The following is a 12226-nucleotide window of genomic DNA, read 5'->3' on the forward strand; positions in this document are numbered from 1 at the left end:
GCAGACGAAAAATAAATTAATTTGAAAAGATGAGGAACACAATATTAATATTTATTTGCATTTAAAATATTTGTGTCACTTTTTCGTCTAGTCAAATTAAATAGTTCCAAAAATGAAGGGGCCAATTGTCAACCAATATATGGCAAGCGATTTGTTGAAAAAAGAATATTTATCAAATTATTCCAGAATTTTCTTTTCTATTTCATTTACAAAATTATTATCAAAAAATTAAAGAATTTCAGTTCATCGTCCGCTTCTAGATTTGTCCGATAAAATAATTTTTTACAATAGTATTTACATGTGTCCCAAAGTCCCAAAAAGTACAATTTTTAATGCTGATTTTTAAATTCCATTTGAAACTGAGTAGAATACCAAGAGAACAAAACACACATGAAAACATAAACACTGCTTTAACGATAAAACTGCCTTATCGCTATGACTAAAACAGTACTATCAATTGAGTTTGTTTGATTGCACTGCCAAGCATTGCCATGCTATTGTTTACCTTTATAGTATTGCCATTTATAATTTGCGACATAAACAGACAACAGCTGTCCGAGTGTACATTTGAAGTCTATCCAGATATTTATTTTTTGTGCCCGGCCAAAAAATGCGAAGACATTTGAAACAAAATATAAAACAAGTATTTTTGAATTAAAGAATAACCCATTAATATATATTACAATTTAAATTACTACTTTTAGCTGACGACCAGCTACCAAAATGGTTTTTATTCACCCCGGCATGTTACTGATTGTGCCTTAGATAATGCTGTTAAGTTTAAAGAGCTAAATGCCTTCATCCGCATCACACCGGAGTTGGCGTTACATCAGGCCAAAGAATCAGCCCATCGTTATCATGAGAAACAAAGTAAGGGTGCATTGGATGGTATAACCATTGCCATAAAGGATAATTTCTGTACCGAAAATGTACACACAACCTGTGCCTCAAAGTAAGTACATATTACATTACTATGAATTAGTTGAATTCCTATAATACAAAGTATATAATCTCAATTAACTGGAAAGATTCTCTTACATTAAATAAATACCTGGTACTAGACCTTGACTAAAATCCTGCAATTCTGACAAAAACCAGACAATACTAAAACTAATTATAACTTTAAATAACTAATTTTCTTTAAAAGAATGTTGGAAAACTTTGTACCGCCTTACAATGCCACCGTTTATGAACGTTTGTTGAAAGCTGGTGCTATTTTAATAGGAAAAACAAATATGGATCAATTTGCTATGGGTTCTGGTACGGTAGATTCTATTTTTGGTCCATCCAAAAATTGTTGGAGTGAAGATTTTAGTGAAAACAACTGGCGTATAACTGGTGGTAGTTCTGGGGGCTCAGCCTTAGCTGTTGCCAGTGGCATTTGTTATGGGTAAGTTTGCAAATTATACATTTTTTTGAAAATAATTTCAACAAATTGCATTTTATCATTTTGTAAATCCCACCCCTGTGCAAAAGGTAAACACAACCTCAAAACTTAAAATCCTCTTAGAAATTTAATTTTTTACACAATCTCCGTTGTTTCATAAGAATTTCATAAAATTATTACACTTCCTTGCATTCTTTTCACTAATTTTATTAAATTTCACCGCCTCAGCTGGCTTTCTTCTCTGTTCCATTCAATTACATAACATTATCAATTACACTTAAATATTTAGAAAAAGAAAAAACACTTTTTGTTTATATAGACAAAAATCGTTTAAATGATGATTTCCATATCGGCAATGTCATCATCAGAAGGCAGCACAATTTTGGCAGGATCAATATAGTTGGGACTGACCAAATCCACACCGGCCTTTTCACGACGACGCAATTCTAAGTAGGCTTCACGTTGTGCCCAATCACGCAATTGTGTGTCGGGCAAATATGCCCAGAAGAATGTGCCCCAAGCCAAACACAAAGTTACGGCAAAGAAGAAAGACGACTTTGTCGAATTGCGATCATTGCTCTCATCCTTTGTATCGAAACCGTAACTAACCCAGTTCTTGGGATTTGGATTTGCAAAATCGTCTTTTGTTACGGGTGCAACAGAGGCAGCAGTTTCATCTTTTTTTGGTGAGGTTTTAATGCTACGCACAACACTGAGCGATTGATTGTAGGCCAAAGAACGCTGTACAACAGCACGATTGGCAAAACGCAAAAGAGCTGACATTTTTCGTTTGTTTTTGCTAAAAAGAATTAAAATATTTCGATTATTTCTGTAAAAAATTCTTATATGAAAAACACACTTTTTGCTGCTTACAGCGCTGCCACTAGAAACCAACCAACTGACAGTTAACGAAATGTCAAATGAAATGTCTTGACGTTTAGAGTTGCCAAATATCTTAAACAAAAACAGTGTTGGTAATTGTTTGTTAATAAGAAAGAACAGAGGAATTAGACAATTTTAGTTATTCAAAATAATTTAAAACGATTTGAAGTTTTTAAATTGAAATATTTGTTGTCCAATTTGTTCATAGGTCCTAATTGTTGTTACTTGTGAAAGTAAATAATAACTTAAAATTATTAAAAAGTCTTTGATTAAACATATTATTTTAGATTTTTAAAATTATAATTAGGTCAGTTTTCGTTCTCCATTAATGAATCTTCAAAATCATATACATACAATAAATAATATGAATATGTAGATTATGTTTTAAAATGAAACATTATTTAAAGATACATTTAATAAAATTAATAAAGTTATACAAATTTTATCATTTTTATATCTGCAGTTCAATTGGTTCCGATACTGGCGGCTCAACTCGTAATCCTGCCTCGTATTGTGGTGTTGTAGGTTTCAAACCAACCTACGGTTTAGTTTCCAGACATGGACTTATTCCCTTAGTAAATTCCATGGATGTACCTGGTATATTTACACGTTGTGTAAGCGATTGTGTGGATATTCTAAATGCGGTGGCTGGTCCAGATAATCGAGACTCCACTACCATCAAAAAACCTTATCGCCAAATTAACCTTTCCGAACCAGATCAAATTGATTTAAAAAACATACGTATTGGCATACCTAAAGAATATCATTGTAATGGCTTATCAGCAGAAGTACTACAGACCTGGAGAAAAATTGCCGATATACTGGAAACTGGAGGGGCGCAAGTGAAACAAGTTTCGCTTCCACACACTGCAGCCAGTATTTTTGTGTACTCGATTTTAAATCAATGTGAAATAGCCAGTAATATGGCCCGTTACGATGGCATAGAATATGGTCATCGTGCCGATGATGACAGCAGTACGGAACAATTATATGCGAAAACAAGAGCCGAAGGATTTAATAATGTGGTAAAGACCAGAATTTTAACTGGCAACTACTTCTTATTGCGCCAAAATTATGATAAATATTTTGAGAAGGCTTTACGAGTAAGACGTTTAATTGCCGAAGACTTTCAACGTGTTTTTGTCACTGGCGACAATGATGAAAAAGCGGATATACTTTTAACACCATCTACATTATCGGATGCACCATTATATAAGGATTTTGTTTCGGTTTCGAATCGCGATCAATGTGCAGTGCAAGATTTCTGTACTCAGCCGGCCAATATGGCTGGCATACCTGCAATTTCCATACCAATCAGAGTGTCTAGTCAAGGCTTGCCCATAGGTCTGCAACTAATGAGCAATACTCTCAACGAAGAACAGCTGCTTACTGTTGCCAGATGGATAGAGGCCCAAGTCAATTTTAATTGTTTTGATAATGAACAACTTTCCAAAATTAGTAAATAATTTTAAATTTATTGAAAAAAGCACAACTATTAATTACCTCACCTAAAGTCTTAATGTAAGTAATTTATTTTTGTTTAATTAGTCCAGAAATTAATCTAAAAGTTACATTGCAAGACAACACCCACACTGGTACAGAGACAGCATTGGGAACACCAGTTGGAAAAGTTAGCAGGCCCTGTAAAGGTTGGAAATTAAATTGTTCACCAAATACCAAAACCGGATTGTAACGATTTCTTATCGAAATAATAACTAATGTTAAATAAAGCAACGTCTTTAAGCCATAATTAAGCATAATCTCCACTGAGGCTCCTTTCAATTGGCCGACTGTACGTTCACTGCGTATTTTTTGTTCCAAATCTTTAACTTTTTCTTTGGCTCTCATACTTTTAATGAAAAATGTATATTCTCCACTATCGGCACCAGAATTCATGACTTTTTCCAATTCCTCACGCGCTTTGCGTAAGTTATCTTCCAAAACTGCATTGTGCTGTTTTGGTGCAAATAATTTTGATATTTTCAGCTGCAAATACATTTTTTTTGTTATTTAGAAGAAATTAGTTTTATTTAGAAATACATACCAATTTAATAATATCAGCGGCAAAAGTTAGAAAGAAACATATCAATAGTATGGCTATAAATAAAAACATTTTGTTGAATTTGATAAATACTTCCACAATCTTTGTCAATTTCCTCTTTTTTTTATTTATATTTCGGTAATGACTAGTCAGCTGTTAGGCATATGAAAAATCACTTTACAACACTAATTTACATAGAATGGTTGGCAACGCCAAAAACTGATAACAATCATATGATACAAAATGGCCAGATCTAAATTTTCATTAGTAAACAATGAAGTGATTGGGATTAGAAATAAAGCTAAATTTTAAATGATGGGATGTACAATTTTATAAAAAGTACAACTGAATTCGAAAATTGATTTTATCTGTTAATTTAATTATGTATGAATGTAAAATTGCTGAAGATGCAATAGGGAGGGTAAAAAAAGCATTACAATTTGTCAGTTGTCTAAATTACGTTATTCTATTATTCTAATTATTACAGAGTAATTATAATAAATGAACTTGAGCCAGATAAAATTAATTTTCAAATTATTTCGAATATTTTATAGACTTAAAAATGTAAAGCGTACTTAAACATTGTTTTTTCAGTATTTTGATATTGTGGCTTATAGAATTAATGCAGCAAGTCCTTCATTTATATTTATTAAATACTATTAAAACCGAAAAATTATAAAGCTGAGTTATTTAAATAACAATAATAACTTTTTAAACAAATTTTATTATTTATTTCCCACAAACAATTTAGTTGGATTAATTTCTAACAGATATCTGGCATCCCTAAATTACGTTAGAATTAGTTTTGTTTGAACATGGGTTAACTTTAGTTTTTCGTACGGTAATTTTCGAGTGATAAAAATTAATAAAATAAAGTGTTAAAAAAGATGTTGAAAAGTGAAGTGATGTGTGAAAAATTAACAAAAAACAATATATTATGTCGTGCCACATTGCGTGGTCTAAAAAAGTGTACTTCCTGTGGTTACATTAACGGTCAGCGAGCCTTAATATGTCGTAATGTTAACTGTGATTTGCGTAAAAAGAGACTTGCCGCCATTAAACCTTTTGATCCCATACAATTGATTACATATGGCCGCACAAAACTCTACTCGTTACGCAGTAAAGAGAAATTACTGCAGCCGCGTAATTTTGTAAGCATTACAGATTGTGTGGGACCAATGGAATCGCAACCGGGTGCAGTTTGTTATGTGGACAATTGCAAATATGATGCTTTTGAGCCCACGCATTTAGTTTGTCGACACATTAAGGCCTGTAAAGTGTTGAGGGATGTTGCTCTGGCCGAGGTGTATCCCATAGATAAAAGCATTTTGTGGAATCTTAATATACCAGTTGAACAGAAACAACATTTATGGGATTTATATCAATTGGAGGAGAAAATGATACATCCCATACAGAAACTAAATTCCTCAATTTTCGTGGTGAAATGTGTAGAATCGAAAATGTTTCCGGCTGGCCGTTTACATGTTACCGTTTTCAGTAATATGGTGCCCAATAAAAGCGGTAATTTTTCGTGTTCTTGTAAAAAGCTGAAACTCATTTTGGAACCGGATAATTCGGTGACCATGAAACAAGAAATCTGTGATCATTTGCTATTGTTATTAGCGGCCATCTTAAATAAACCGGAGGGTAAAACATTATATGGTAGATTTTTGGATTTACTGCAGTATTTATGGATGCCTACCAGTCTGAATACGCCCATTGTGGATTGTGGCACTGCTAGACCATCACAATTTATGGACTACGATTTGGGTTTGGTAAAGTGCAAAGAAAGTATTAAAGTTGAAAATGACAATTCAGATGATATTTTCAATTTCACTGAGGAGCTGTTTGCGGAAAATGTGAGTAAAAATATGGGCTGTAAAGTATTTTTCAAGCCTGCAACTTAAAAGAAATAATAAATATTTATTTTTTACTTGCAATAAACCTTACCAAACAACATATAAATTACATCCAAAGTTGTTAATTAGACTTGGGTAGTTCATGAACGAACTAGTTCAATTGAACGATTCCATTATTTGAACTAATTGAACTAGTTCAAATCCTTTGCTCACTTAGTTAAGTATTGAACTATGAACTAAAATGGTTCTTAACTAAATGCGTGTCTTCCTTGCTTTTCCTGCTTCTTTTTATACGCATTCTGAAATAATGCCGAAATGGACAGAATCCGTTCTCAGAATTATATGGAAACTGACAGCAAATTAATAACCCAAGGTGCAATTTAGCTCTAGTTAGTTCAGAACAGAGAGCCAATTTTAATATTTTATTATAAGACATGTATCACTCGTTTCTTGTTCTCTTATAAATAGTCAAAGAGCGATTGAACTAAAATGAACGGTCATTGAAATACTAAGCACAAATCTATTGTTAATACAGATTTTTTGGTTTTGTGAAATAACATTCATTGGTTTTTAAACAATTCTTTAAAATGTACTTAAAAAGTGTTTAAAATATGAACAAATATTTATTTATTAATAAATATGTATTAAAAATGATATTGAATCACACCCAGCTTGAATTTGCATATTTTTAAACTTCCATTTACCACAATCGGTCAAGCCCGACTATATAATACCCTACACTGAATAAAAGATTAAAAACATTTTTCTTTTAAAATTTCAATAATTTCTTTTCGTTAGTGATTTGCGATATGAATATGAATATTATTTTTGTTAAATTCAATGTGGATTCCAACATATTTAAGATATTATAGGTAATCGTTAAAGTGATTTTCGTAAGTGGCCATTATATGCGAGCTATGACTTATTATAGACTGATCATCATAAAATTAAATGACATGACTTCCGCATATACAAAACTTATTTGGAATTTCAATTTCAGCAAGTTTCAATAAATAGGCTTCGTTTTTGGGCTGAAAAAATGCATGTGTCAAATTTGAATGAAATATCTTAAAAATTGAGACCTGTACTTTGCGCACAAGGTTTTTATGGACAGCCAGCCAGTCATTTAATCGACTCAGAAAGTACATTCACATTTATTCATAACCCATTTCGAGATATTCGCATACAAAGTCGTTCAAGGTCAACTTTTCTAATTTGAATATTTATAATGCGCGTTTTGTTTTGATACAAGTTCTTAAAGATAGTCAATGCATAATGACTTTTGATATCTAAAATCTTTCTGAGGTTACAAGAGTCAAAAAAGAATGCATAAAAATAACTACGCGATTGCAAATAACTGTAATTTTTTGCGTTGCATTATCACATGTTTCGATGTCCCGTGCGAGATTGAAAAACCACATTTTTTATCAGTACGTCGAAAGTACTTGCAGAAATCTTATCAAATATTGAGTGCCTTACTGAACAATAAGAAGATTTATATCTTGGTACTTATTTATATAAAGTTGATCACGTGCGATATCGTAAGTGTGACATGTTAAAATTAGTTTTTATTATTTCAATTAAATTTAATTCAAAAAAAGTAGTAGTAGTACAAAAAAAGTAGTAAAACTGGATTTTCGATCTTTTTATTCCCTTAAAAGTAAAACCATCAAAAGGTACCACGCACCTGTTTACTTATTTTTAGTATAAATTCGGATTAAGTATTATTTTTGGTGCTAGCTTTATTAGTTCCGGAGATGTAGAGATACCGTTTTTAATCGTTTTTATCAATTACCCAGCCTTAAAATTAGAATTACCAAAATTCCTTCTTAGTGGATCTACACATCGGTATAGGTGACATACAAAATTGGTAATTTCTAATGTAAACCTAAGGTATTGTTTTAGGTGTCTAAAACCATCTTCACCAAATTTACTTTCTTATGAAACTAGACCTCATGAAAATTACTTCTGTATTTTCCTCGGTTTTTTGCAATTATCTTGAAAATGAAAACTTAACCAAAATCAAACTTAGCACTAATTATAAGCTATAAATTAAGCCTTTTATCAAAATAAAAATTTGATTTATTTTGACTTTTTTCACTTTTAAAGTGTAAGGCGGTCACGTTCGAGATAATGGAATTTCCCATATTTAAAATACAAGTATCAATCAAAACTAACATAAAAAAATAAACATAAGTATACATTTATCTATGTATTCAGTAATCAATTATCACTATTAACTAATGACCTTATTTTGTATTGTATAAAGTTCTAACAAATATATACAACAATTTATTCTTCAACTAACAACTATGATTTATTTACATACATATCTTTTCTTCTTTTTTTAGAATATACCTGATTTTTCTGACATCATTTTGGATGTTAACAATGACAAACAAACCAATATACAACAGTTTAAGAAACCTCCACAACAAACGCCTACTTCAGAAATGCATATAAAAGATCCTAAACTTAATGACACCACAGCCTGTATAAATGCTGAAGACTTGGACTTAAATTTTTCCCATATAAAAACGCCGCAACCTATAGAGGCCACAACAGCTAACTCCACAACACAAACTGTCATTGATTTCAATGAGAATGGTCTAAGTGTTATAGAGCAATTCCAACTGAATCACAATATGCAAGTGTCAAATGACAATATAGAACTGGCAAAAGATATAGAAAATCTCAATAATTTAGAGTCTCAAGTAATGGAAACATCAAACATATATCCCATTTACAATAATAAACAGAAATCATTATTAAAAACTTCTATAACTGGCAGTAAATTTAACAATAATGCAGAAGAGCTTAACCTAAAGCCATGTATTAATGTAATTAATACCACAACAGTACCTGTACAGAAATCTATAGTTTTAAAACAAGGTCCAGTTAAAATTATAAAACTTGCTACACCCATACAAAAGCTGCCCTTTGAAAGAAATAACAAAATTATACAAATATCTAAACTAAATCCTAATAAAATAATTTTAGTTAAATCTAATCAAGCTGTGGCAAAACAATTTATTTTACCACAACTAACTGAAGCAAATCCTGCAGACAATAAACTACCCGGTTTAAGTTATGAGAGTTGGTTGGATCATATAATCGAAGTTATAAATGACAGTATTAACATACAAGATTCGTCTAATGTAAAGAGTACGTTTCATGTACCTGAAACAATTTTTAATCATTTTAATAAAACCTTTGCCTTAAATAACAAACGAAGACTGCCAAATACCACTAGTGTTGTAAAAAGTGGTAAATATAAAGATCTTATAAAATATACCTGGTATTTGAATCAAGCCTCTGCGGTGCAAAGAATATTTAGCAGTAAAAATGTAAGTTTTTTTCAGCAAATAAGAATCGAATAGGTTTTTCAATTTTTAACTTTTCAGCTGAAAATAGAATTGGAACGCTCATATCAGCGTTTAAATGATGGAGGTTTTGAATTGTATGTACCAGCCACGATACAGTTGACAGAAAATAACAATTTTAGACCAATATATCCCAAAATTCAACTTTATAAAGCATTTATACAATTCTCAAATAACGCGGAATTATCAGCAAACAATATACAGGTAAGTCAAGTTTAACTTTTTAATAATTTTTTTTCTTTAAGAAAACTCCTTCAAAAAATGTTATATTTTTTTTTTAAAACAGCCCCCAAAATGTGGCCTTAAATTAGAATGGCTGCCCTCTGCGTTTCCCAAAAGTAATTTTGGTTTAATGACCATCGAATTTTGCGTAAGTGTTAAAGAACCAGAGGTCACACTGTAACCTTTACATATCAGTTGTCCCATATAAACAGTATTATTTTCTTTTGTCTGTTGTTAAATAAATAGTAATGAAAACAAAAAACACTTCTGCTCTACCGAAACTTGTTTTATTTTGCATTTCCATTAAAAAAGAAAACCACAAGTTTTGTGCATTATTTGCATAAATTTTTATTTCAATATTTTCATATTTATTTTTCGTTTTATTATTCTTACAAATATTATTTGTTAAATTCTTAGCATATTTATCATTATCATAATTTCTTAATCTCATGCTTTTTTTTCGTTTTCTTTTTTGTTTAATCCATTTACATACATACGCTATCGTATAATCATAAGTTTTCTTCTTTTGTTTTTCATACTGTTTTACATTAATTTATCATGATTTTCACAACTTAAAAAGAAAATAAAAACAACAAACCTTATCAGCCCTATTCTGTAAAATGTGGTAAAGTTAATAACCTAGAAAGGTTGAAAATTAATTATTTTAATATTTTTTTGTTAAAGTTTTTTAAAATAATTTTCATAATTTAGATCTTGCTCGAAATACAAATCCGCATAGGGCTGATTTCATCTTACTCTCATTTCACTCACTCCTTTACTCAGTTTTAAAAAACTTCATTGCATTTCCATTTTGTAATTCATAAAAATCAAAAACGTTAAACTACATATTTTATTTACTATATACAGTTTCATTTGTGGACCTTTAATTTTGGAATAAAAACAAAAAAGTGTTAATAATGGATTGAAATCATTATTTTGTTCTTAATAAATTTTTAAGCATTACAAATTTGTGCTTTAGCATAATTTGTATAAATAAGTTTGTGTAATAAATTGTAATTGTGTTTGTTTTTATAATTTAAGAAAATCTATGAAAAACCAGTCTTAAAAAATTGTTTTTTGTTAAGCTTATTAGTAATTAAGCAGTCACTTCAAATTTAAGTAGGGAGGGAGTTTGGCAAAGAAATAATTAAAAATAATAGAAATAAAATTTTATAGAGAATAGTATTTTAAAGAAAAATCGCTAAATTCGAATAACATATTTATTCACTCACGATTAATGATTGTGTGTATAAATGATTTGTATAACACCATAAGTGTTATTATGCGTTTGTGCCCCTTTATGCCCCTCGAATCAGGATAATTTATTCGTTTGTTTAAACCATATCGCTCCATGTCAATCTTGGAAACTGCTAAGTATAAAATTGTCTACCTTTAGTTTAGTTTGGAAAGTGTGTGCCCTATGTGTAGTTCCACTCGGAGATAAGGTCCATTGCGATTCCCTTCAAGAGTCATATATAGTAAAACAAGAATCCAAATCTGCATAGAGAAAGAAAAAGAAAAAAATTCGGTACCCAACACAATCTTATTGAGTAGTATACCAATAACTTCTCGAGAGCTCTCCTACTGTCTTCCACTAAGCAGGAATGTATTAAATGATATTTCAGAGCCTTAAGTACCAAATATATAGTCACTACAGACCTCTCATTGACGTGTGTCTTTATCAATTCTGAGGCATTCCAGATCGCGAAGATCTCTGTCTGGAAAACTCTGCACTTGTTGGAGAGTCTATATGAACGTTTGATATCCTTGTCGATCACATAAACCCCAGCCCCTGTACCAGAGTCCATCTTGGATCCGTCAGTGAAAACTGTACCCCCATTGATCGGATACAACCCAATCCCTACTGGGGAACTCTACTGAGGGTGATTGTCTAGCTTAATTGATGAAGATATGTATACCGAAATTCCTAAAACATGGAAAATATGTTCCTAAAATTTAGCTTTTTTTCATAAAAGTGTCCGCTTAAAGCTGGGTTTCCGCATACACCGTAATCAGTGCCGATAACGAAAATTGAAACTAAAAAACGTTGGTGTTCGTCACCGTCTCGTTTCTGAATTGTTTTCGTTTCAGTTGGGTGCGTTGCGGCATAAAACAAACGAAATTATTTTTTAATTTTGGATGTCGCACATTAAATAGAATTTCATTATTTTTGACAAAATCTATTATTTTTTCCTCTTCCAATAAAGAAAATTTATTTTTTTTTTATTCATTTTGATTTTCTTTAAATTTGAAATAAAATAATAATTAAAATAATTTCGTTCCTACATCACCGAAAACAACCTACTTGAAGTTGTTTTCATTCCGGCCCCAAATGACAGGTTTTTCGTTACTGATCGGTGCCGTTTCGTTCCCAATTTTCGTTGCCGATTTCTGAAACGAACTTTTTTTCGGTGCAAATGTATGGAATTTCGTTTACGGTGCCGAATACGGT

At 31.1% G+C, this 12226-nt stretch overlaps 4 protein-coding genes across 5 annotated transcripts; 2 read left to right on the forward strand and 2 right to left on the reverse strand.

Moving 5' to 3' along the window:
- The first annotated feature begins 538 nt into the window (after nucleotides 1-538).
- On the forward strand, nucleotides 539-3755 carry GatA (glutamyl-tRNA(Gln) amidotransferase subunit A, mitochondrial). The gene is made up of 4 exons (XM_065516366.1): nucleotides 539-643; nucleotides 705-952; nucleotides 1148-1390; nucleotides 2733-3755. Exons 1-4 carry the CDS (start codon nucleotides 611-613, stop codon nucleotides 3733-3735), a joined length of 1527 nt encoding a protein of 508 aa, XP_065372438.1. The 5' UTR covers nucleotides 539-610; the 3' UTR covers nucleotides 3736-3755.
- On the reverse strand, nucleotides 1579-2347 carry NP15.6 (NADH dehydrogenase [ubiquinone] 1 beta subcomplex subunit NP15.6). Of its 2 annotated transcripts, none has more exons than XM_065510684.1 (2): nucleotides 2247-2347; nucleotides 1579-2186 (listed from the first exon to the last, which is right to left on the reverse strand). In XM_065510684.1, the coding sequence occupies exon 2, from the start codon at nucleotides 2168-2170 to the stop codon at nucleotides 1718-1720; it is 453 nt and encodes a 150-aa protein (XP_065366756.1). In that variant the 5' UTR covers nucleotides 2171-2186; nucleotides 2247-2347; the 3' UTR covers nucleotides 1579-1717. The 2 variants fall into 2 exon arrangements, with proteins under 2 accessions (XP_065366756.1, XP_065366763.1); XM_065510691.1 differs by having other exon boundaries at nucleotides 2261-2313.
- On the reverse strand, nucleotides 3725-4448 carry LOC135964209 (guided entry of tail-anchored proteins factor 1). The gene is made up of 2 exons (XM_065516367.1): nucleotides 4314-4448; nucleotides 3725-4255 (listed from the first exon to the last, which is right to left on the reverse strand). The coding sequence occupies exons 1-2, from the start codon at nucleotides 4380-4382 to the stop codon at nucleotides 3800-3802; spliced, it is 525 nt and encodes a 174-aa protein (XP_065372439.1). The 5' UTR covers nucleotides 4383-4448; the 3' UTR covers nucleotides 3725-3799.
- A 699-nt stretch (nucleotides 4449-5147) lies between these two features.
- Nucleotides 5148-10036, forward strand: LOC135959690 (uncharacterized protein C2orf42 homolog). Its single transcript, XM_065510701.1, has 4 exons — nucleotides 5148-6169; nucleotides 8521-9516; nucleotides 9574-9756; nucleotides 9839-10036. Exons 1-4 carry the CDS (start codon nucleotides 5198-5200, stop codon nucleotides 9953-9955), a joined length of 2268 nt encoding a protein of 755 aa, XP_065366773.1. The 5' UTR covers nucleotides 5148-5197; the 3' UTR covers nucleotides 9956-10036.
- Nucleotides 10037-12226: the final 2190 nt, after the last annotated feature.

This window comes from Calliphora vicina, chromosome 1 (assembly GCF_958450345.1).
Source record: "Calliphora vicina chromosome 1, idCalVici1.1, whole genome shotgun sequence".
Lineage (NCBI taxonomy): Eukaryota > Metazoa > Arthropoda > Insecta > Diptera > Calliphoridae > Calliphora > Calliphora vicina.

Coding starts and splice junctions, on each gene's coding strand:
- GatA (XM_065516366.1), top strand. CDS start 611: ATGCGAAGACATTTGAAACAAAATATAAAACAA. Junction 953..1,147: donor CACACAACCTGTGCCTCAAA/GTAAGTACATAT, acceptor TTTCTTTAAAAG/AATGTTGGAAAACTTTGTAC. Junction 1,391..2,732: donor GCCAGTGGCATTTGTTATGG/GTAAGTTTGCAA, acceptor TTATATCTGCAG/TTCAATTGGTTCCGATACTG.
- NP15.6 (XM_065510684.1), bottom strand. CDS start 2,170: ATGTCAGCTCTTTTGCGTTTTGCCAATCGTGCTGTTGTACAGCGTTCT.
- LOC135964209 (XM_065516367.1), bottom strand. CDS start 4,382: ATGTTTTTATTTATAGCCATACTATTGATATGTTTCTTTCTAACTTTT. Junction 4,256..4,313: donor CCGCTGATATTATTAAATTG/GTATGTATTTCT, acceptor ATGTATTTGCAG/CTGAAAATATCAAAATTATT.
- LOC135959690 (XM_065510701.1), top strand. CDS start 5,198: ATGTTGAAAAGTGAAGTGATGTGTGAAAAATTAACAAAAAACAATATA. Junction 9,517..9,573: donor GAATATTTAGCAGTAAAAAT/GTAAGTTTTTTT, acceptor TTAACTTTTCAG/CTGAAAATAGAATTGGAACG. Junction 9,757..9,838: donor TATCAGCAAACAATATACAG/GTAAGTCAAGTT, acceptor TTTTTAAAACAG/CCCCCAAAATGTGGCCTTAA.